General features: G+C 45.2%; 1 protein-coding gene across 3 annotated transcripts; it reads right to left on the reverse strand.

The window, feature by feature from the left end:
- Position 1: 1 nt before the first annotated feature.
- Positions 2 to 23,598, reverse strand: epc1a (enhancer of polycomb 1a). Of its 3 annotated transcripts, none has more exons than XM_031850101.1 (15): positions 23,299 to 23,598; positions 22,490 to 22,601; positions 14,326 to 14,485; positions 12,115 to 12,260; positions 11,463 to 11,669; positions 11,065 to 11,213; positions 9,417 to 9,570; positions 8,230 to 8,388; positions 7,958 to 8,047; positions 7,592 to 7,740; positions 5,946 to 6,358; positions 3,207 to 3,328; positions 2,862 to 3,003; positions 2,137 to 2,536; positions 2 to 1,606 (listed from the first exon to the last, which is right to left on the reverse strand). In XM_031850101.1, the coding sequence occupies exons 3-15, from the start codon at positions 14,423 to 14,425 to the stop codon at positions 1,534 to 1,536; spliced, it is 2,304 nt and encodes a 767-aa protein (XP_031705961.1). In that variant the 5' UTR covers positions 14,426 to 14,485; positions 22,490 to 22,601; positions 23,299 to 23,598; the 3' UTR covers positions 2 to 1,533. The 3 variants fall into 3 exon arrangements, with proteins under 3 accessions (XP_031705961.1, XP_031705962.1, XP_031705960.1); XM_031850102.1 differs by lacking the exon at positions 23,299 to 23,598 and adding an exon at positions 22,819 to 23,268; XM_031850100.1 differs by lacking the exons at positions 22,490 to 22,601; positions 23,299 to 23,598 and adding an exon at positions 20,445 to 22,476.
- Between the last annotated feature and the right edge of the window lie 1,430 nt (positions 23,599 to 25,028).

Genomic DNA, 25,028 nt, shown 5'->3' on the forward strand with positions numbered 1-25,028 from the left:
ATTCACATTTAATGCCCTGGGCTTTATTGTCTTATTTTAGTGAGAGTTCCGTCACATTTTTTTGTTTTTTAGTCTTTTCAGCCTCCAGGTGGGACAAGTAAACCTCAAGGATATATCCTGCCATTGGACTGGGCATTCAGATTGTGACAAAGACGAGAAGCACTACTAAGTAATGCTGCCTTTGTGCCTAACTCTTCACAGAAGAGAGTACATAGAATTCCCCAAAGGAAGGCACCCAATACTTGTGGTTTTTTGGCCTTGCAGCCGTCTGGAGATTATTTTTTTTTCAAAGAAAAAAAGAAAGTAAAGAAAAAGGGGGAAGAGAGGGGAGATAACTGACGTTCTGTTTTTTTTTTTTACCGCCACCCCTCCGCCCCCTCATTAGCATTTTTTTGTTAATAAAAACTGGAATGATGAAACACGTACAGCGATTACTGCCCATTCACCTCCCTCGTCACCTATGCATGAACAAGTAACGAACGAACAACATAATGAAGTCTTTCAATTAACGAAAAGCTTACAATCAAGTTTACCACAAGAAAAGAAAAATACAAAAATAACTGAATTTTTGTTTTACAAAAATGTTCGTGGGATAAAACGGATATTTAGGGGACTCCGCTTGCATGAAAAAAAAAAAAATGAACAACCCCTTTAAAAACAAACGATACAAAAGCAGCATTAATATTTATCAAAATCATGACCAAAAAAAAAATAAAAATAAAAATCATCACAAAAAAATAGTGCTTTAATCAGAAGCAGCAGAGGCTTCTGGGAAGAGACTTCACCCCCGTGTTGTTACTTGTGTTTGGGACAATGTTAATGGAAGCTCCCAGGAAGAGGGGAACACCGCCTCCTCTTCCTCCTCCTGGCCCCCCCCCCTGGTCTGTATGTGTGTCACCATCGATTTTCACATGATCCACAGAGAGAAGCACAGGGACCCAAAATAAACGTGTGTGTGAGTGTGTGGGGGACCTGCTTTGTGTTCACACTATACAAAAATACCCAGGAGTCCGTAGCTACCTAACATTTACTACAGCACAGGAACCAACAAAGGTACAGTGTACAAATAAAAAAACAAAAACAAAGCAGAAACAAAAGGAACTGTAAACACAGCACAATAAATAGATAAAAACAGCAGGCTCCGCACCATGCACATGTGATAAAACTCTTCTCTATACAACTCACATCTCTCACACGCGCCACAAGTCACTTGGCTTTACTTTTTTTTTTTTTTTTATTTGCCTCCTTTAAAAGTTGGACTCCCAAGTGCAAAACATCACAAATGGACAGTTCTGTATTCAAGTAATATATATACAAGGGGGATATTACAAATATGTAGATACTGTACAGATACTAATTTTGCCATATTCATAATTTACAGATGTCAATCTTTTACTTTTAACAAAAAAAAAAAAAAAAAAGCTTTTAAAAAGTATGGGAGATGAGAATCGTCCGTCAGAGTCCTGCTGTCCCTTTTGCATTCCCGATGCTCCGATGCACAGCACCGAGAGGGGACTCTGCATCGCTCCGCTACTACGTCACCTCCATGGCCACTGTGTTGTCCACTATACTGTTCAGTGCTGGCTTGTCTTCGTCGTGATTATCCCTGTGGAGGAGAGAGGAGCGCCGAGATTAAAGCGGATGTCCTTTAGCGGGTTTTTTGTCTCTTTAACTGTCCTAGATCTCAGCCAACAGATCTCTACTGACGGAACATGCTGTGAGCTCTTCTTTCAGGCTGATTTATGTGGATTCTCAGTTTTCTCTGGCAGACATTTAGATCCAAGATCCGACTGAATACCTCAACCACGGATTGTATGTCGATGCAAAGGCTTAACTGTTGCTCATCCACAAAACAAACATTACACAAAAAGGTAATCTGATAGTCAACAAGATTAACTTACAATAAAGTTATCTTCGTCTGCATATTTCTTTAATAATGTGTGTTTTCTGCTGTGTCTGGAACATGAAGGCGTTGTTTGAGACGATGCCGTAAGGAACCATCGTCTGATCGCCCACTTCTGTGCGGAGGCTTTAAGTCTGTGCAGCCTTGGTTTCCAGTGTAAACTATTAACGTCTGTTTGTGCTGCGTCAGCAGGAAGTCATTCAAAACAAACATCTCTTTTGTCATTTCCTCACCGTGAGCCCATGTCCATGGACGATGCTCCAGAGACTTTGGGCATCTGCAGGTTGGTGGTGGCCGACAGCTTTAAGGCAGAAGGTGGCACGTTGCCGAGGGTCCGGGGAATGTGGCGTCCGGCCAGGCTGGCGGCCGACGGCACGCTCAGACAGATGTTGTTCCCGATGAGGACCTGAGTGGTGGCGGTGGCGGCGCTGCATCCCAGGATCCCCAGCGCTGCTGCTGCGTGGGCGCTGGGGGTGGAGGTGAGGGAGGTGGGGACGGCGTTGGCGGGTGAAGGGGTGGCCGAGTTGGAGGAGGGCTGGAGGAAAGCGGGAGCCGTGGAGGTGGTGTGCGTCGACTGGTTGGTCTGGTGGAGGGCCGCGGTGCTGCTGGAGAGATGCAAGCCTTTGAAAACACCTGGTGAACAGAGAGAAGATGAAAAACATAAAGCCACAGCAAGCTGAACGTTCATATGAACCTTTTTCTTTGGCTACACTGCAACATTTTATGTGTCTATCGACGCTGGTTCCACAGCACAGCACACAAAGATGGAATCTTCCTTCTGGGATTGTTTCATTTAAAGGATTTTTAGAGGCTACAGAATAAAAGAAATACATTTCATGTGAGCACATTCTTTCCCTTTCTTTGAGTACAGACAGACTGAAGATCTTCCTTCTCCACCGAGCACCACGACAAATGCAAACACTCGTTTGGTGCGATTACTAAAATGAGCGACACTCACCTGCACCCGTCAGGACCCCGTTGACTCCACCTGCCAGCACCAGCTCCTCTTTGGACTTGAAGGCCAGCAGCTGGTCAGTGGTGACGAGGGCCGACGCAGCGAACTGGGCGCTGGCCTGATCCAACGTCTTGGACGCGAGTGCCTAGACGGACACCAGGAAGAAAGCATGAGGGCCCCGTGCCAAAAGACCTGACCTGTATGAAAACGGCTGAAACCACCAAGTCAGCTGCCATTTCCTAAGGCTGAACTGTAAATGACTTCCATATTGGGAGAACTCTGGCTCATAAAAGCACGTGTGAGGAGTCCACAACACGATACAAACAGCTGACCTCTCGTACGACTGACCTGTGTGTTGGTAGTTGCTGCAGGGTTGTTGGCTTGTAGCTGCTGTTGGGTCTGCTCCTGCTGCTGTTTCTGCATGACCGCCAGCTGCTCCCGGTGCTGCTGGTACTGCTCTGCCGTGAACACTGGACAGGGAGGTGAAGACGCACCGGTCAAAAAACATGGACGGTGTGGTTCAGTCGCTCTGAGACGCACGCTGACAACAGACCTAACAGGTGGGGTTTTGTATTTGGAGGGATTCTATACAGCCAATGCAAGGACTTGTATTAAAGCGGCTTATTCTTTGTGCAAATATTAAGCATTCTCATTTGGTCAGAAGGGAGATAAACCTCTGAAACATAGACTAATACATTAAAACAGTCGTAAAGCTGGCAGCCTTTTAAGACAGGACCACCTCTATTTAATGATGTAAGAAACTTTAGGACCTTAAACAGCGCTCCTTATCAACATGCTCCCAGGATGCTTGTCAAAAAAAAAAACGCAGCCACTGACACAAATTGATTTTCTTTTGTGCGTACACAAAAGCGACGCCTCAGTGGGCTTTCCGGCAGAGACTCGAGGGTCTAGTAGATGTGGGCGTGTTGATGGAGGACTCAAGGAAACAAGACCTAGAAGTCCAGTTTGAAGGCTCGTCAAACACAAAGTCACAGACACACAGCGGGTAACACTCCTGAGGCCTGACTGTTCAGCTTTCACCCAGATCTGCCCGGTGATACGAGGTATTCTACCTGACTGCACAAATAATCCATCATTAATTGTTTAAAATGCATGCTTCAATCGCATATCAAATCAAGAGCTTATTAAGTAACAGCCAACCTTATTTGAAGTCTTATTTTAATGCATAGATTTGTACATTAGCAGGAATGCAACAGCATGGAAGTGCTCTGTTCATGTAAATATGAAAGCACAGTAAAAATATGTTGTCCCTATAATGGTGATGTCAATATTGATAAAAAATAAATGAGATTATCCTTTTGGCCATAATTGTGCAGCCCTAATAGTGGCACATATTTCATATGAAGATAGTATTTTCAGCAACAGCAAGAACTCGGAGGCTCAAGCCATAAACTAATGAGCTACAAAATGTGCACATCTGCACAATATGAGGTTTTAAAATGGGATCAGTATCATGACTGGGTATTAAACCTCAGTAAACTGTTTAAAATTCAAAATAAGGTATGTAAAAAAGCACTTTTTCACAGCAGACGTTTTGAGTACGAGCCAGTGTTTTGTTACCAACATGGAGGACCAAACAGAAGCATTAGAGAACAGCCTGTGTTCCAACTAAAGGAGGAAATTACATTATTATATGTGCCGAGATTAGATTTCTCCAGAAAAACACCAAAACAGAGCAACGCCCGCTCATACCTCGGTGCTGTGGGCATACTCTACAACGAATATGTTTTAACCTCATTCAACTTTAATGACCAAAATAACCCTCAAGGTGGCAACTGTTTCATTCTTTCACAAAATACAGGCACCAATCACAAAATAAGATATTCCTTACACATGTATTTTAAAACTGGGCCACTACGTTTAACAGAAACATACTACAAACAAACTAATTCTTCTTTAGATTCCACAACATATACACTTCATTCTTGCAAAATCCAACTGACAAAATTGTTCCTGAAACAAAAAAGACAGTGAAATGACCCGGAAGTACTAAATGGCAACTGTTGTCTCTTCCTAAGACCTTCCTCTCCTCCTCATCTTTCCTTGACCCTATATGTTCAAGAGACGTAGGAAATAACACGGGGCGTATTGTTGGACTAAATCATATCCCTTATTTGTTTGATTTTCTACAATTGAGCCAGCCCAACATGGAGTCACCAGTCCAGACTCAGTCCAGCACGTCTCATGAATCTATTCATACCATTTCTAATGGACTCCCCCACATGGGAGAGGAATGAATGCATGTTAATGTGGAGAGAGGGGTTTGAGTGATTCACCAGCAACATCTACCTTCGAGGTGCCTCATCAGAACGTGTCGCACAAGAGCAGCAGCAGCAGCGAGCCTCAGCTACACAACACTGAGCTGGCTTTCATGTCCAACTTTTTCATAAAATTTAAATTAAAAACAGCACCTCACATCATTTTATGCATGGAGAGTTTTTCCAATTACAGCCCTCCCCATGCACACCACGCAGGCTACAGAGAGGATCCTCTAACTGTTCCTTCCACAGCTTCTGGTTGAGCTCGAAACAATCTTAAATAAACAGGGAGCTAAAAATCAAGCAATCCGATTGGTTCATAGCTGTTGATATAACACCCACATACGCTATATGTAGTCCAAGCAGGAACACAGCAACACTGCCTCCAAGAACACGATTCAGGAACTATCTGATGCCGTCTCGACATGAAACAGATTAAGTGGCCACACACACACACACGTGTGAAACCTCTCCGGAGCCATCGGCAACCAAAACTCAGGGAGCAGAGACAGTGGAGCAACATAGTTGCCACGCCACACACCTCCACAAATAAAAGGCAAGCCTATCATCCTGCTGACGCTGGACAGCTTTTACTCCCAGAAGTTACTGCCAGAATCACTAACCTTGTAAAATGACAGCTTATCAAAACTTTATTAAATTGGCTCCTTGTGATGCCAAGACACCTTTTGCTTGCAATGCAATACAGCAACAAATCCATCTGTTCCACCAATGAAAATATTTAGCCGTACAAAGCCAAAGATGCAAAAGAACACACTGAGCAGCATGACGGAGGAGACGGCCAACTCACCGTGGACAGGCGTGGCGGCCGGGCCGGTGCGGTTCTGGGAGCTGGCTCCTCCAGACAGGGTACGGGTTAGTCCTGACACAGTCCGGCTAAAATCCCTAAATCCTCTGCGAGACAAGTCTCCTCCACCCAAGGGGTGATGGGATAGCGTCCGTGGTCTGAAGTGCCTCCAGCGGCAACATTTAATGTTCAAAAGAATCTGGCTGAGGTCCATAGGTGTTGGCGATGACGACGACGACAAGGGTGATGAAGAGGAGGGGAGGCGGGGGGAGCTGGTTGGGGCCGAGGTATTGGTTTCTGAGGTACTGGCGTTGCGGAGCGGAGACCTTGGAATTGGCGAGGCGAGCGGTTCGGGCTCCGGGTCCGAGTCCAGCTTGATGCTGTCTAGATCTGTGTGCGCTCGGTCCAACAAGATCCTGAAAGGAAACAAAAACATCAGAACAAATCCCCATTGCTGAGCTTTTGAGTCATACAATGGAAAACCATGCTGTAGTGATTATCAGTACATTACAACATCCTTAGGTTATGACTGAGGTATTGGACGAGAGTGGCCATCCAACATAACATTCGTGTAATTAGGATGTCCAGTGAGCCAGAACCGACTATAGCTGGCTACTGCACAAAAGACAACAGGACAAAAACATGCAGCTCTGCCACGAGTACAGAGCAGAACACTTATGCAACTGAACAAGAGTCAAAGTTTACAGTCGCGCAGCAGTAACGCTTAAAATCCAGAAAAACAGAGACAGCGTTTCTATTTTACAGCTCCAAAAAACAGAGCTGTCAAATGTTCTTTTGTTCTTTTAGTTTGGCCCGAGGCTGGTACCAACATTGCACAGGCAAATAAACATAGCGAGCTCCATGTCCTCTAACATGATCAAGGATTGCTATCATAAGAGCACATCGTGTAGAAGAAGACTTTTTAAAATTCAGAGATAGACGATGAGGTTGATCACAGACAGAAACAGAACATCTAATCTCGTGGACGCCTGTGAAACAGATACGGCCTAACCCAGTCGGTCTCCTCCACAGCACCTGGCACCGTGGACGCCGCTGGCTAACTCCTCCGGTCGGTGTGCTTCATTCAATCGTCCCGGGTAATTACCGAGGAGATACGAGACAAAGCTTGCGGCACATTTTGCAGGTTTTAAACTCGGCGGAAGCTAAGTTCTCCGATTCGTCTCGAGGTTCGCAGTGAAGGGTGAATCCCAAAATGGGAGTGTCATGTTCATCATTCCGACCAGCCAGTTTGATATTCATAAAAGAATGTGCCCGCCAAGTGATCGCTGGGAGGCTGCCAAAGAGCCGGTATGGTAAACAACCTCAACAGCTACAGCCAACACTTGGCTCATTTCCCTCTCTCTGTATTGGTGCTGGCAGCATTCCTACACACATTTCATTTAATATGTTCCCAGACTTCATTTTCTTCACTGAGTTTGTAGGTTTTCATGCATATGATGAATGCATGAAGTATGTGCTGTGTGAACATGTCACACTTGCACTTTACATCGCTAACACCAGAAGATCTACCGGATTAAAAGCTTTCCGATTTAGCCAAATTACCAAGACTTGGAAACAATCCACTTCCATTTTTTAATCCAAACATCACGGATCAAATCTCTGAAAAAACTAAAACGGACTGAACTCACCTGCCCCCTCTGCCCATGCGTCGCCGTGCCAGACCTATGCAGCGCCGCGGCATGTTCAGCGAGGTCAGACAGTAGCGGAAGCGCGGGTCTCCGAGCCCACCCTTCGACGGGCTGACCCAGGGCCAGTTGCCACTCTGGTCCGGACGAGACTGAAGGAAGGTGAAGAGGAGAAGCAGAACGAGAGAATAGGGGAGAGAGGAAGTCACATTAAATTAAAAACAGAGAACGATATTAGAACAGAGAAAAGGCGAGGCTTTATTATTGCATTGTTTTGTCCAGCAGGGTGTGGAAGACTAACAGCCAGACTGGCCGGTCTGGTTAATGGCTCTATAAATAGAAGCAGAGGAGTCACAGGAGGGCACTCACAGCGTAGTACTGACAGCCGGCCTTCCTCCTGAACGCATAGAAGCCATCTGGGTCATTCTCCTCTTCTGCCTCGGAGGAACCTGAATGGATCTGTACAATACAAACAACGGAAATAGATGACAACTTGGACCACACCTTTCTGTACACCGGTCAGCAAATTACTAGCCAACCGGGATCTCTAGTTGCTTAAGAACAGTCAACATTGGCTGTCTATGTTCAATATAAGCATCCGTATGAAAGCTACAGAGAAAAGACTGATGGGATCCTGTTACCTGTGAGAAAGGTTCCTCGTCTGAGCTGGGGAAGTCGTACTGGTTGAGGTCCTTGGGATTGAACACAGAGGGCCCTGAATGTTGAGGCGCCGACAGAGGAGGGATCTTGGGCTTCTTTTCATATTTCCTTTTGGTTCGTACTGCCTCCGTCTTCTCCGGCTGTGAGGAGTGGAGGGAAACCTGGCTTAATGTTTATACTACAGTCTGCGTAATTTAGAAAAGGCATTTCAAGATGCAAAGCAACACCGTCGGCGGCAGTCTAGCGTTGGTGGTCCACGCACGGGCAGAGAGCGTGTGTGGAAGCAAGCGCGAGTAAAGGAGGCATTGATATGCAGATGGCAGCATGTGCCAGATGCCGCTGCCGAGCCAGATGGCTGCCCCTCCCCTCCTCAATCCACCCCGTGCCACCGTTCACCCCAACTTCCCCACTGGGACGACCCCTCCCTGTCTGAACAGACTCCAACTCCACTAGGATTAGTCAGATCCCATTCAGCCCTGAGACGTAGCGGACAAAGCAAACAGAGAGGCAGGGACTCTCCGGCGCACGACTGCTGTGTCAAATGAGGGTTAGTGTGGTGAGGGAGGGGGGGTTAAACCGAAAAATGAGCGTCTGTAAACAAAAGGGAAAAGTCAACCAGCTGGTGGGGCACAAGGAAGCGGAAAAAAGGGGGGAATAGTTGCCTCCCTGCAGGGGAGGGGAAGGGTTGTTGGACACTGGAGCTAATGAAGTTATAAAGAGAAGAGGTGACACGGAGTTCACAACACTGCCGTGTAATGAAGTGCTACATTGTCCGAGCATATGGCAACTTAGCCTTACATTAAATGGTGTGGGTTTGAAGGAGTCAGCACTTTAACCCTACCGCCTCAATGGCATAACTGTGATTACCAGAGTGTGCCAAAGAGTGAAACACAACAGTTCCATGCTCCCAAAGAGGCAATGACTTTCATAAATGTATACCAGGTTGCCATTTTAAAGTATGCACATTTTTAGGATCTCCTTTGAGTCCGTGTTGCATGTACAGCTCCCCGCTTCAGCCATCATCAACGTGTGAATAGACTCAAGTGAACAAAGTCAATAACATTTTCTCGCTCATCAAGAGCGGCAAAGGATGGAAATCGTTTATTTCCATCCTGTTGCTGACGGTATCAGGAGGAAGCCAGTGTGCTGTGAATGTAGACGGCCTTACTTTCTTGTAGTCCTTCATATCCGAGTGGTCCTGGTGTCTGTACTGGTTACTGCTGGACGGGGGGATGATGGGGATGGTGTAGACGGGCTTCACCAAAGCCCGCTGTGCAAGTGCCTCTGCCATCACCTCGCTGCCGAAGTCGGGCATTCCATTCCTGACGGAAAGAGAGCAAAGGGTAGAGGAGGTAAGGGGGCAGATTCACAAACCAACCGCAGAAAGGATTCAGGGATTCTTTTATGGTTAAATTGAACCACTTCAGAGGAACAGGTCCCAGACGTCTCAGTACAGCCAGCACTAATTAAAATACTTAAAAATGGACACATGCATTAAGATGCTTTACAAACAGAGCAATTGATTCAGAGGAATGGCTAATTCTTACTTCAGACCAGCAAATTAAAAAGGGATTATTGAAGTGCTAATGGAAGGTGTTCTTGTTTTAAATTCATTATCCTAGTTCTGTCAAAGTAAACACTAAACAATGACTTTATTAATCCCAAAAACAACCATGTCTGATCAGTAATAAAAAGAGAATCGCAGCTGTTTCCCAACCAACATGTCAGTTATTTATTGACATTTACTGGACTAAGTTTCACACTGCAATATTCCTGCTAATTATTGCATATTTGAAAACACAGCCGTGGACAAAAGAACCTCAACTTCAGCAAAACACAGTGCAGACTCCACACGCTATGCAGCACACCTGGGTCACGCTACATAATATCATGAAGTGGGCCAGAGAAGCCACCTATTGAGAGTGGAGTGGTCCAATCTAGCAGTGAACACTGGCAGTGATGCGCAGGCTGGAAACAGACCGGGATAACCAGAGGAAATTGAAATGTCACTACAAATCAAAAGCACTTCAAGGAGAAGGGTCCAATTTAAGCTCACACTGACAGCTGCTTTCAGAGCAAATTCATTCCATCCACACGTCATGTTTAGATGGATCACAAAGGCTCAACGGGGGAAACAAAAGAACAATTCAAAGAGGAGCTCGGCAAAGAAAAAGATAAATGAAAACAGCAAATAAACAATCTAGCGTGCTTCGCCACAGACTGGGAAAAGAATTCTAGCAGCCGCAGAGAAGTCAATGAGCTAATCTGCTCCCGACACTACTGAATAAAACAGAGGGAGCTCAAAATTGATAATGCATGCAAAACAGTGTACATGACTGTGGCCCCAATTAACACGAGCAGCGAGGCCTGACTCTACAGAATATATTGGGGGGGACCCTTGACACCATCAATCTCCTAATGGCCTCTACTTGGGATTTGGACTTGGCGAGTAAACAAAAGCCTGATCAAACATGAAGGTTAACCACATAAGCCATCCAAAACACCGCACATAGTAAAGGGCTGACATCGTCACCTTTTCGGGCTTTCGGGAGATAAACAATTAGTGTCGAAGCCTTTTCAGAACCGATCCCAAAACACTGCTGAGAGAACCAGAGCACGGCAGCACATTATCCCATGAACATGCGTCATCTTATACAGACGATGCATTTAGCATACTCCTGCACTAGAAATCCCGGTGAAAAAGCCTCCCAATAGCAGCTACTCGCCTAACGAGCTAGTCGATGCGGTGCAGACAACCCTAACAGCCACTGCCGAACTCTCTCCGGGGGCCAATTTCTCCCACTGGTCGTCCTTACCTCTTCTCCACGATCTCCAGTGTGAGGTGCAGCAGTTCCCTCTTGCTCTTTTCCCTCCTCTTGATCATCTCCAGGATGGTGACAGCTCGGCTCAGGTCCCTGCGCAGCTTCAGCATCTTCTCATACGATGCCTCGTCGTTCTTTCGATTCTGGAAATGGAACAGCGATGATTCACACATAAAGCCACGATGTGCTCCCATTTATACCAAAACCTTTTTTTCCAGACACAAAGTTACCAAGGCTGTCAATTGTTTTTTTAAACTCAGAGGTACAGCTCTTTGGCGATAACTGTCCCAAAACAACAGCATTGCCCTAAGATAAAAGAACAGTTTACAACTACCAGGCCAGCTAGAAGCCATCATTTGAATGCAAGCGCCGCCTCGGCCACAGATTCCTACCTTCCTGGTCTGCATCTTCTCCGTCCGTCGGCGGAAGGCCACATAGGGGTCGCTGGTGCTAGAGCCATCCCTCTTCTCCTGCTTGACGTTGGGGATGAAGGAGCTACCCTTACTGGTTTTCCTCTTGCGGCTCCAGTAGTCAAACACCTCCTTGATCAGCTCGTCGTCGTCCTTCAGCAGCAGTTTGGCCTCCTGGAGACTGACGAGCTGCGGAGCAACAAAGGACAGACCCCGAGTCAGTGGCCACAATAAAGGACAGAGAGAAACCATGGGGTTTTAACAAGCTGCAGTCATTTCAAATAGCCAAAAAACACAACAAAAAGTGGCGATTTTTGGCATCCAGCAGTGTGGTGGAGTCTTGTTGCCTTCAGGCACACATCATAAACTCATACTTCTAAGTTTGACAGTTGTATGGATTTCAGCAGCCCACTCATTAGTCAGCGATGAAAACTTAATGCAGTAGAAAACGCAGTATCCTTCCTTAACTATTAAAGAAACCCAAGGACTCATGCAATGACCTATCAAGTTACTAAATGACAGGGTAAGAACCAGTATTTAGTAAAGGACAGGCTTATCTATTATGTGTAAGAGTACAGCCAGAGATGCGTTTGTGCCAATACTAAGCAAACCAGTATTTCTCCCCACACAGTACCTGCTGTCCGCTGCCTTTCTCCAGTCGGTCGATCATTTCTTCAAACTGCAGGGCTGTGATTTCCATTTTCTTCTTCAGCTTATTCACAAACGTCTCATCCTCGGAATCTAGGTCGTAGTCCGGCTGCTCTGTGTCCAAACTGAAAGCTGTGAGACGGAGAAGAAGAGTTGGTCACTGAGGAGACGGACACAGACGCATTCACTCACAGGCATCGCCAGGAACAGGACTGAACAGGACGCTTCATCGCTTCAGTAAACACTGCTTGAGCCGGCTGCACTGTGCATGAACTTCGAGACTTCTTATTAAATAATGATGACATATTGATGGATACTAAACATATTTCGTAACTCAGCGGAGAAGAAAAAAGCCACAGTATGCAGTATGTGTTGGATTTGATGACAGAATAGGAACCTTAAGTGTTTCAACAGCAAATGTGATCTACCAAAGTCTGGAAAACACAAGGCATGGAGTATGAAATGCAGATGCTTTTGTCTTCAACTACTGCCAAACTTTGTTAAAAACATCAAACACTAATTCATGATGACAAAGCACTGTGCCTGTGTTTGGTTCTGTGCCTTCAGCAACTCAATGCAGCAGTGCTTCAGGACAAACACCAGCATCTAGGCTGGGAACTTAACCAAACACTTAGTAAATATTGCCCGAGGCGGTATAACGGTTTTAATTTCCCATATGATATTAATTTTTCACACACCGTCATACTGGTGCATAGCCGAAACAACTGCTGTCATTCTTCAACAGGCAGCTAAGTATATTGTTCGCCGCTTACAGCGCAACAGTCGGAGCTAGTTGTCTTAACTGTATTGACAGGGACCCCTAATCGTGGTTATAACACAACAATTAATAACCCACAACTAACGCTCTTTAACAGGGAAAAACACCACGACAACAGTTTGTGACACATAAACAATTGGTAACACTAATAATTGTATATTTATAAAATTACACCGCCGAACAGCATGCTGGGTACAGCTCGCTAGCTAGCTAGCCCGATAGCACAACAGTGTGTTAACAGCTGGGAGAGGTGTTGTTGCCGCTGGTCAACACGAGCAACTCACTCCATCACCTCAGCAGAAAACATCTGTTGGAATACCAAGAGTGTGATGACGGCCGTCGGATTCGAGGCCGTCAACCAGTAGCGTTAGCGCGAGTGAAACAGTGACGCTAAAGGGTCACACATCGCTTGAAGAGGCATTTGCCCGAGGCACTGCATATGACAAGAAAAGCATACAACTTTTTGGGCATATCGCCCAGCACTAATCTCAAGCCATGGCCTGGAACATAGTAGTGTCGCCATCTTAGCTCCAACGTAATCATCACATTAACTTCAAACCCTGAAGCATTTGGAAAGGTATGCAGCATTCCTTCTCACCGCCCTATATTTAAACTGTTAGATAACAGAAAAACTGAGCTGAAAACTTCCCTCAGGTTTACACTTTGCTAATTCAAACACAGTGCACCTAATGGCTGCAGTACACAGCAAAACAAACAAAATGCCTTTCTCTCCTACAGATATAATCAAGTCATTGTAGGAACCAAAAAACAAACCAGGTTTTCACAGACTGCAAACACAGCACAGAGGGATGTGTGACATTTTAGGTAGCAACACTGGTGACAGCACTTCATTTCACCGGCGCAAACATGCCAAATTAAATTTTGAATGGAGCGTACCGTCAGTGCAATTCCTCCTGCAGTCTCAACCGATAACCTACTGACCTCTAATTTGTATCACCCATGCAGAGCGCCGCCAACGCTTTTAAACATTTTCTGAATCCACACATCTGCTGCGAGACCCTCTGGGGACGACAACCATCACAATCTAACACACAGCGCGTGTCAAGACAGACAGATGTGCCTTCCCCACGTGAAATCTGCAACACCGCTGTGTGCGATTTCCCACATGTGGTTGTGATATTTAGTGTCCACATATACCCTGCTGCATGACAAATGTTTTTAGCACATGATCTGACATAAATGAGGCCTGCGTATTTAGCAGCAGGTCCGGACTGACATTCACAATAACAACTAACAGCTCCACAAAACCCCAAACTTATACAAATCTCTCTCAATCAGCGGCGTAAACCCGCATCAGACACACCCGGCGCATCCAAACGGCAACAACATCACCACGTGCTGACAGACCACTAACACGGCTAAGAGGATAATCCTGTTTGCGAGCGGGCTGCTACTCACGCTGTATGTGAATAAGCTGCTTTGGCATCTTGAACTCCCCGGGGTAGAGGGACTCGTAGTGCGTGATGTTGCGCTCTGCCTCGGGGACGGGGATGACCATGTTGTCTCGCTTCTCGCCGTATACCTGCTGCGCTGAGATGGCACGCTGGAGATGGTGCTCCTGGAAGAGAGAGAGAAAACAGCTGCTTACAATTCTTTTTCTCCCAGACGTGCTCACACTAAGCAAAGTGAATATCACATTTAGGTCCAAACTGCTTTTCATACTTAATCAATTACTACATGCATCCTAACATAAGTATAGTGGTGTGTAACTGGAAACAAAATGAGCAAGATTGAATTAGCTGGTGCAAAAATACTGCGTTTGACATTTTTAATTTGTTTCTAGATAAAGTCAATACAGGAACTTTCAGAGAGGATTAACAAAACCAGCAGATTTTCCTAGTTACCAATATCAACATACGGGATTTAGCAGCACAGGCTTAGAGGGTTAATTAACGTGGCTTGTGGCAGAGGATCTTGAGGTCACAAGCCTCAGCACAATCACAAATGACACAAGAGGAGCGATTACAATCTCAAACTCTCATTACACTCGCTGGATAATTTATTAGCACAATATGTTCCAGAGGCGATGGTGAAATAGTTGTACAATGTGTAAAAATAGAAAAACAATACATTTCCCCTTTTTGGGGGTTGTTTTTTTGTAATGGGAATTATGGCTTACCCATTACAATGAGTGCAAAACATGCTGGCAATTATCCCCAAAAACACATTTCAAAAACAGGATCGGGCTGTCACAGTCACGTAGCAGCCTAAATCCTTTTCAGTTCCTTCTACTGATCATCTTCCAATGTTTTCTGCCATTTTCTAGCTGATTTTTCACCCGTATCGCTCATTTGTCTTGGCTTGTCTAGCAGAACATACTATTTGTTATAGTATGTTACAACATCAGTTCTCAACGCCGTACCTCAGGAGAAATGAGTCACCGGTAGAAGAATGGTGTAGGATTTGGGGTGCTGAACACAACACGCTGAGATACAAGGAGCAAGTGCACCGGTGAGTCAATCCAATCCGAGTACACAGAGGTGAGATTCAGTCGGAGTAGTAGTACTTCAAAGCATGCGCTCTCTGGAAAACACGTCATTCTGAGCCCTGCACGGGTAACCCTACTATCACAACAGTGACTCACTGTTTTCGTTTAGCGGTAACTCACAGCGAGAGCCGGTCACAAAGTTAAAACAGAATGTGCAACAGCATCTTCTGGGACGGATTTCTTTTCTGAGTCACGGGATCAAAAATTTCTCCAGCGGCAAATCTGGAACTTTAACTTGCCAGCTCTGCAGGAACTCAGCAGGCACAGAATGTTTTCACAGTACAGTCGCTTAAAACATGGATTGGCTAGAAGATAAGTGAAGAAGTACTTTCAGCATCACAAACATTGCAGCTTATTAATACAAATGTATGCTGACTCTGTAGTGAACTCTTTGCAGGCCTTCTCTCGGCGGTTGATGCAACAGATGGCCCATCCTGCTCCAACAAGGATTTTAACAGGGCTCCTACTCATTTTACACGTTACACACTTTTGTTTCAGTTTTTTGGGGTGGTAAACTTAACAAGCCATTTGCTGTGCACGCTCTACAACCAACACACAAAGAAAACAGCTTATTGCGTTGGCCAGACCATTGTCAAGTTATCCTTAAAGTGAAAGTGATCGCACGAGAGGATTCAGGGAACATCCATCACCCACTGCCTGCTCGTTAGTGGCTCTAGAACGACGCTGGGATGTGAACTTACACGTACCACAAACAAATTGCCATCTATTCACAAATCCCTGGTAATTTGTCACCACGGAAAGCTGAAGAGCTCCTCAAACCACGGCTGAATTCGGCATGTTCACACAAGCAGATCACAAGTTTTGTGCTGTATTTGGCTTCCATTGTTGCAGTGTGTGCAGACAGTCCAGCCAAGCTTGATGAAACTTTTTTTTTTTTGCACAGCCTTATTCACTGCCCACAAATACACAATAACCTGCACTGAGCCACCAGATTTGTGTGATCCTACAGTTAACAACTCTTTGCTTAGCCAGTCGAAACCGGTTGGTCTGAAACAGCAGAAGCTGTGGTTTCTCCGTCCCCAGAACACAGCTTCGCTTAACTTTAAATGTGGCAAAACACACTGTCTAGCATTCTTGCTGTTCCCCAAGCTCTTAGTAGCTGTTTAACAGCTGAGAACACACAAAAATCTATTATATTTGGAGCATACTGCCAGCCTAACCAATGATTGCAAGCAAAAGCTACACTGAAGGGAGTCGTGTCTTGAAATAGAGAAACATTTAACATTTTATTGACATGTACGTATAATAGCTGTGTGTTGGCATAGAAGAGCTGTTGATAAAGACCGTTATAAGTAGAAATGTGTACATCTAAATAATACCTCTGGTTTTGCTTAATTACATTGTGCAGTAAAACACGGAGACATGCAACCATTCACACTTTCATTTAATGCTTTCTCCAATTCACCTAACCTCAAACTGTGGGAAGGAAACCAGAGCATCCAGAGGAAACCAACTGTATTTCTAAAAGTCCAAATGTAAAATACGTTTCTTCATAAATATTGTACGCATCATTACTCAGCGCCACTAGTTACAGGGCGCCGATGACAAGCAGACGCTGGCAAACACAAGGACGGACCGCTGCTTCGAGGAGTCGTCCGCCGATGTGACCTGACCTCATGTACACTTTATGAACCAGCGCTTAACCAACGCGGCGCTGGGTCTGTTCTCCCGACTAACTTGTCAAACACATCCTCAACAAGCGCCCCCACTGTCTGACATGCTGATGAACCCTGAGCTTTGCGAGTTGAGGAAGCGGCATTAAAAGTGAGCGTAAGGAACCAATTAAACCTGAGCCCGACCCTGAGTTGCCTTCGCACGCGTCTGTAGAGGATATCTAGCGTGGCTCCGCTGAGCTGCCTCAGACTCCAAGATATCCTGATCTTTTGCAGCTGTGATCCTCGCAACCAAAAGGTTCACAGCCTGGGATTTCCTCTGCCGAAGAATTGGGTGAGCAGGGATAACGGGGCTTTTGAGAATTGCACATGGGAAAAGGGAACTGGGTATTTATAGGACCTCTTCCAACTGTCAGAGTTTAAAGTTCAGATATCACGACTGAACGTTTGTATCAGAAGCACCGAGTCGACTGTATTCTGTAAAATAAAAACGTAAAGAGGCAAGAGCTGGCGGACGCATGAAGAGAAAACCCAACTGGATCATAATGATGGCCATTAACGGAACACAACGGGCACAAATGCTAAAACCCCTCAGTCACAGAGTCGGCCTAGCTCCTACCTGCTCTGCCTCTCACCCCAGGAAATATCAAAACCTACAATTCTCTTGTTCTTTCCACACAAAAGGATCTGGGACTGCGGAGACTTCACAGTGCTGCTTTCTGTCACGGCCACAGATATAAAGAGAGAGACAAATGAAAATCAGTTTTTTCTTTCACAGCACCACGCGTTCCTTTCCATTAAATGTTCCCAAGAAAAATATGACGACTTGAACAAAAGTGTGGCCTCCAGCAGGTGTTTTCAGCTGCCAGAGGAAGGCGAGGAAGACTTGAGCAAGGCATACACCCCCCACCTAACATCCATTAAAGCACAGCGATGGATGCAATGAAACAAACATGGCCTCTAATAAACCACCACAAAACACCAGAATTATCTAAGACGCAAAGCATGCAACACCGCAGTTTGGTGCAGAAGAGCCATAAAACTGCAGCGAGGGTGTGTTCCTTCAAAAGCTTGTGTGGTCATTGTGACACGTTCTTTTTATTTTCAGTACTGAGACGATTTAATTATCTACGGCACCTCAACACGTACGCACACTTTCCCCTCGTTACCAAAGAATAAGGCGAGAGAATCTGAGCGAAACAGGATTCATCTTCTCCGTGTTTTCTAATCTTTACTCGCAATTTATTATGCAAACGACGTACTTCTTTATGAGCTCCCTTGTTTGTTTCTTCTTGTGCAAATGATGAGACTTTAATGAGTCGGCCAGTGTCTATTTGACCCCTTGTGAACAGGATTTGATTAATCTCCATATCCAACCATCAGTGCAAATGTAACAATCACAGACTCCCTGATTAGGCGATGGGACACAATGTTCCTGCTGACCACTGTCATGAATTTAATCTGCTGCTCCTACATAGCACTGAAACACACTGCCTTAAAAACACAGCACGTCCACATGTGACGTCTGTCGAAAGCCATAGGGGAGCACAGCAGGACAGTTGTTTTATGCTGCGCAGGAGACGCATTACTAATGAATGAAGTGCAATGTTTCCAGTTTCGTTGCAACTATTAATGGTGCACAAATTATGCTTTTAGAGGTTAATTATTTCTGTCAGGTTTGATGCTGTGAATACTGATGAGGCAGACATACAAACTTATTTTTGGTGATTCAAATGAGCCAAAACAAAGATCAGCTTATCGCTGACTCCAGATGTAGTCTCATCAAACTGCCCCGATATAGACAACCTGGGTTACAAAAAGATATTCCTTCCTGTGTGTGTGTGTCAATGCCAGCCCGTCATCAAGATCATTATGCGTGCTTCCCTGCTTCTTAAATAGACAAATATTCTCAGGTCAGCATGTGGTCAGTCTGCCAAGCTCGGCACAGTGAGACTCCATCGTTGCCGGACAGGATGTGGGTCAGGGAGCTCAGCCACGCACAACCTTGTAGTAAAACTGTCCTCTTTACCTCTACCGTCACTCTGTTATGTAATGCCGCTGTGTGTGTGTGTACAGTAGGTGGGGGGAGAGCCCGCAGGGGGGGGCAGGATTTCTGCTGACTCTGCGGGGGCCCCTGTGTGTGCGCTTTCCTAGTGTTTGTGTCTGCTGAGGCATCTCGGCGGCATAGAGGGGGCTCTCCTGCTGATACACTAGACGTTAATGATTTCTGTCCAACTGTAACATCCTATTGAGTAACGACATCATGCATCTATAAATGATGTAACAAATCTAAAAGCAGATCAGGTAAAAGGTGTAGACGTTAGCGTGCGACGGCGTGGTCTGCAGAATAAGTCACCGTGTTTGACCCACGCTGAGAATTAAATATAGCTATATCTGAGCTGCAGCCAACTTGACAAGCTGCGTTTTAAATGGGTTGTACATGTATGACGTCCGATAGTCTGTCTCATTTCTATAGATAATGTGAGTAAATAACCTGCTATGCACAGGTGTAAACAAGCTGGGATAAAGTAGCACAAGAGAGTGTCCACAAGCTCAAATAACATAAATATTACCCAAAACAAATACCTGATAAGCGAGTAAACTATAGCTCTTAATGACAATCCAAACATCCATAAGGTCTTAGTTATAAACAACATCCTACACGACAACTTCACAGCAACGTGTAAACATTATAAGATAAATTCACTACACTCACAATCCTGTCAATTGACAGTCAATCCTGGTGTCACGCTGAAAAAGCAGGAATGCAGCAGTCTCTAGGATAACACTACCATGCATGTCAAAACACATTATGCTCCCACGGCACTGTTCAGTCCTGCAGGATATTTCCCCCCTTCTCTCTCTGCAGACAGTGTGCAGCACACATGGCGGAGCCGGAGCTGTCAACACGCAACACCTAGCTGTCAAACCGGGCTTTGGGGTGGTTGGGGGGGGGGCTCACTGTCTCCCCCTGGCACTCGCTCGTGGAAAGTACACCACGTACCGAGGCCTCTACTCCCGCTTTGCCTTTTTTAACCAAAGAGAAAGTCAACAAAATGGTGGAACAGATGCAAGTCACGTGACTCGGCTTTGTGCCTTTCGGGCCGCGATTTCACGCCAAACGAGCGGACACAACACGGCTCGCGAGTTAAATATCGCACCACCGCGACCTCGCGACGACCCCCGCGGCGGAGCGGGCTCGTAATATGCAGTATTTCGTCGAGATCCGTCGTGTGCGCGAGAAAAAAAAGAAGAAAAAAAAAAAGAGACAGAAATGGCGGCCATTTTGCACAAGCTTGCGCAGGCAACATAGTGGCGCCCCATCGGATGCGAATACACGGGCCAAAGAGATCCACCATCAGTCGGGCAGCAATGAAAAAAAAAAAAAAACATACCGATTCCTCCTCTTTTTCCATCCCAGTCGGCATCTGCGGCACCGCCCGGTTGATCGAGGCATATTCGTGCAGGTCTGGCAAATCCTCGCAGCGGAAGACGGGTAGAGGCTTACTAGCATCCAGCGCCCGAGCCCGAAACGACAATTTACTCATTTTATTTTTTATATTAAAAGATGCAGCATAAATCTATTCGATCTGCTAGAAATAACAGCAGGTCTGCCTCGAGTTCTCATGGATGAATCTGTGACGGTCTCCAGGAGTCAGCCGGTCGATTGAGGTCCGTAGCAGCGCGAACAGAGCCGGGCAGGCCCGGGTCTCGGTCGCTCTCTGTCGGTCTCTTTTTTTCGTAGGCTCCGCTGTTCCTCCCCGGTTCAATACGCCATGGCCAACATGGCGGACATTACAAACTCATGCAGCTCCTCCAGCTCGCTCCAAGCGGCCCAACCCCCTCGATCACACAAACCAGCCATTCCCACGCAGTTTCGCACGCGTGCGCGCTCGCGAGACCCTTTGGGGTAGTGGGTAAGGAGGGAGGGAGGACCGACGGTGGGGGCGAGGTGCTGGATGCTGATGAAGGGATGTGAACTTCGGGATGTTCTCATTTTTGGATGATGCTCACGTAATAAAAACATAATTTGTCATCTATGTAAAAAAATGTAAAACATATAAAAATAAAAACTGCAGACGTGTCTGTCACAGGACAGCGATAAAAAAAGCTCATATTTCAGGTAAAAACACAGTCATAAAAGGTTTTCCGACTGTTTTTTAAACACACAATTTAAAACTTCTGTCGAGCTTTTTAGAAGTAATGTGCAACCAAAAATAGGACACCTGTTCTGCTTCAGATTCAATTATTTGGCAAACAGCACCACCCTGTGGAATAAGCACTAACATGCAATTAGAAGTTAACTTTTTATCTGTTTATGCCTTAAGACTTATAAACAGAGTCAAAACATTCCCAAACCCACAACTGTGCCATCAATATACATTTTTAACACATAAATAAATGCACCTTTAAACAACATAATTAAATAGTTGGGCAATAAATACCAATTTAGTGACACTATATGTAATGTTGGATTATGACAAATTTAAAGTTTTGTTTACATTTTTGAGTTCATTTCTTTGAGCTATCATCCATGCTAACGGAGAATTACGACACGCTTACTAAAATTGATAAAACTACGATTTGCAAGATGCAAAAACACACTCAAGCACTCCATACATAAAATCACTGATGCTCTCTCGACAATGATCCTGGCCATAAACAGCATGCTACGAAGTTATTATTTTCTAATGGTCCTTATGTTGATGTTATGACCACAACAAGTGCAGGATAGATCCATGAATTCACCCCTTCTCAAGCAGCAGAAATCAAGATAGTTTGCTTTGTCAACTGTCATTTAAGTGTTGCGTCATCCCAGTGTAGCCCCATCTTCTTCTTTGTAAAGTACAGTCTTCTTCTGCTGCCGTAGCCTCTTCGATGAGACATGTAAGCAACCTCCAAAGCTAATCATTTGTGAATGGCTGAAGGCGACGTGTTGTGGCACAAATGTTTAAACCCCACGTTCTAAGTCAACAAAATGAGAATAAAACATTGTTTTTTGTCTGCAAACAGCTGCTGAACATCTTAACACAAGGTTTAATGTTTGATTTAAATGTGGCCCAAAAAGAGGGGCTAAGCATGAATAAGGGACACACTCCTGATATTTGGTTTCTCAGCATATGGTACGCCAAAGAGGTGTACACACACACACACACACACACACACACACATACGGGCACTTCAATAGTACAGTTCAGAGCTGCATGCTTCAGATAATAGGCCTAATTATTAAGTATATTCAGTAAGAACTGATATGGAAGCTCTAAAACCTCACTCATGCCAAACTTCCTCCTTGCGGAAGAAGAGCAAGCCTGTTTCAGTGTGCAGACATATTTAAGGTGGACCCTGATCTTTACTTTGCTAGGGTACAAGATCTGTAAATAATACTTTATATAGCCATATCAACACCGAAGGAGAGAGATAAGAAATGCAAAATAACCTGTAGGCGTTGGTGAGATATCCTGCGGGCATGAGTGCGTCATACAGATGTGGAAGACTGACTTGATAATCATCCATTTGGGAGGCTCACAGCTGCAGACCATAATGGAGACCTGTGAAACAGAGAGTCACAATAAAGACTGTGAAACACGTGATTAACAGGGTCTAATTACATGATTAATATGATTTATTAGCCACAGAGATGCACAATGGGTCAGCAAATTATTGCCACGTTCTTAATTTTGTTCTCTGCTGGGCATCCATTATATTCATAAACTGAAATATTTGGGATCGCTGGTCAGAAAATATGGAGCAAGATTTGACGATTACCTACAACACACACGAGCGTTCTCACGTGCACACATGCTCTTTAGTCAATTCAAACGATGGTATGAATTTACTCCAGGAAGCCTGTCTTTGATAATCACAAGAGTGCAAATCTATATATCGAAGAGTAGAGACACGACACAGAAAAGAGTGCCAGAAATGGTCTCAGCGTATTATGTGGACCATGAAACGCTACGAAGCCGATTACAAAGCAGCTTTTAACGGGTTTGTATTCCCCCCCTTTCGAGCCCACAGATCAGACACAGCTGTGTTTGCTTTGCACAGCGACACTGAGGCTAGCTGGCATGCGGCTAACGTTAGCTTACCCTGACCCTGCGCCATTTACCAGCCTAAGCTAATAGTGTGCGGACAGGCTGGGCAACAGTTTAATTTGAGCTTTGCCGCTAACTTGTACCGCAATTGAAAGGCGTCTCTCTCGATTCCCCGCAAGGGAAACTAGCCTGAACAGGAGTTGCAACTTACCTGCTGCTAGCAAAGCCACAGGGGAGGAGGAGGAGGAGGAGGAGGATGATGGCAGTCCTTCTTCTGGTTGTCATGCTAGCCCCAATGCTAACGCTGGTTAGCTCCCTTCAGGACGCCTCTCAAGAGGATTTTTAAATGTTTAATCTTTTGAAAAGTGCGGTGAAGTCGACCGTGAGAGGACGCTGGAGACAAAAGATACGGGCAGAGAACGTGTTATCCTGCCGCTGACGGTAAACTTGGATAGTTCGCTGAGGTTACTTCCACCAAAAATAAAAAAAAAAGATCCAAACTGACCACCGAGCCACTTTGCACGCGAATTGTGATTGGAGGGTGAAAGCCACCAATCACCTGTGGAGAGCTCGTGGAGGATGAGCTCACTGGTCCCCCCCGCCCACCCCTAATGAAAATAATAATAATACAATAATAATAATAATGCAACAATAATGATAATAATACAATAATAATAATAATACAATAATTATAATACAATAATAATAATACTAGTAATAATAATAATACAATTATAATATAATAATAATAGAAGAAAATATACTAGTTTTTTTTAAACCAGTCACAGAATAACAAGTGATGAGATGCAACAGCTAGCAGCTATTTTGTTATGTAACTGTCTTCAGAGCTAGTCAACCCCCCCACACACACACACCATCTCTGCCACTTCACATGTCGCAGGGCAGGGCTGCCTCCTCGGAAGCTATTTGCACCCCACATTCTTCTTGATCAGACACAGATGAAAGAGAATGCTGCATAGTGGAAGCATATGGAGTCATTTTCTCTGATGCTCCACCACCACCACCACCACCTCCTCCCACTGGCTGTTAGAGCTGCATGCACGCCTGCCCAGTGACTCCGGGAGTGGAGGAGGCATCGCTATGATTAATATCGCTTTGCTCAACTCTCCCAGCAAGGTCATCAGCAGCCATCTGTAGGCAGTGAAAAAAACTAAAACCCTAATATCCATTTAGATTTGAACATCCCATTGTTTCTCTCCGCTTACACCCAGCACTGGCAAAGTGGCTGGTGCGTACACTGGCTGCTCTATTAAAGTTGTACAGTACACTGCACCATATCAAGCCTGCAGTGTTCTGTTTGATGAATTTGCAGGTTTTATGTTGGAGTACGAGAGTCTGAGTTGCATGTTGGTGTCCAAAATAGCACCTTCTCTGAACTGTAAATGAAATGTGTAGCATGCTTCATCATCTCCAGCAGGATATCAAGTTCCTCTCCTCTCATCTAGAGGGCAGTGGACACCCATGTAAAGACCTGTGCCTCCACTGGGATTACGATGCATAATGCAGAGCTCTCACCTCGCTATCTCTCTGCCTTCAGAGACCCAAGTTACACAGCTGAGTCAACCGTCAGGATCTATGGGAGATTTCCCTTGCATATGCCTTGCAAAATATTACTCTATATGTAATTATCTTCTGTGGATTTAATGGGAGTAATATATCATATAATAATGTTAGGACATTAACTTTGCATGCATCCCACAGAGCACAAACCTTGCATAAGAAGCAGTTTATGTAGCCGATGCTGTTTGAATTTGTGAGTGTGCAGTGCATGCTGGGAAGGGTCGGAGACTGGCAGTCCGGTGCTGCATATTGAGATCAAAGGAGAGTAAGTCTGACATCAACATCCGTCCCCCACTCCCCACACTCACACTCACACACACACACACACACACACACACACACACACACACACACACACAC

The sequence above is a fragment of the Anarrhichthys ocellatus genome, unplaced genomic scaffold (genome assembly GCF_004355925.1).
Source record: "Anarrhichthys ocellatus isolate YVR2014 unplaced genomic scaffold, GSC_Weel_1.0 scaffold10, whole genome shotgun sequence".
Classification (NCBI taxonomy): Eukaryota; Metazoa; Chordata; class Actinopteri; order Perciformes; family Anarhichadidae; genus Anarrhichthys; species Anarrhichthys ocellatus.

Coding starts and splice junctions, on each gene's coding strand:
- epc1a (XM_031850100.1), bottom strand. CDS start 20,597: ATGAGTAAATTGTCGTTTCGGGCTCGGGCGCTGGATGCTAGTAAGCCT. Junction 7,741..7,957: donor CCGGCTGTCAGTACTACGCT/GTGAGTGCCCTC, acceptor ACCTTCCTTCAG/TCTCGTCCGGACCAGAGTGG. Junction 1,607..2,136: donor TCCATGGACATGGGCTCACG/GTGAGGAAATGA, acceptor TCTCCTCCACAG/GGATAATCACGACGAAGACA.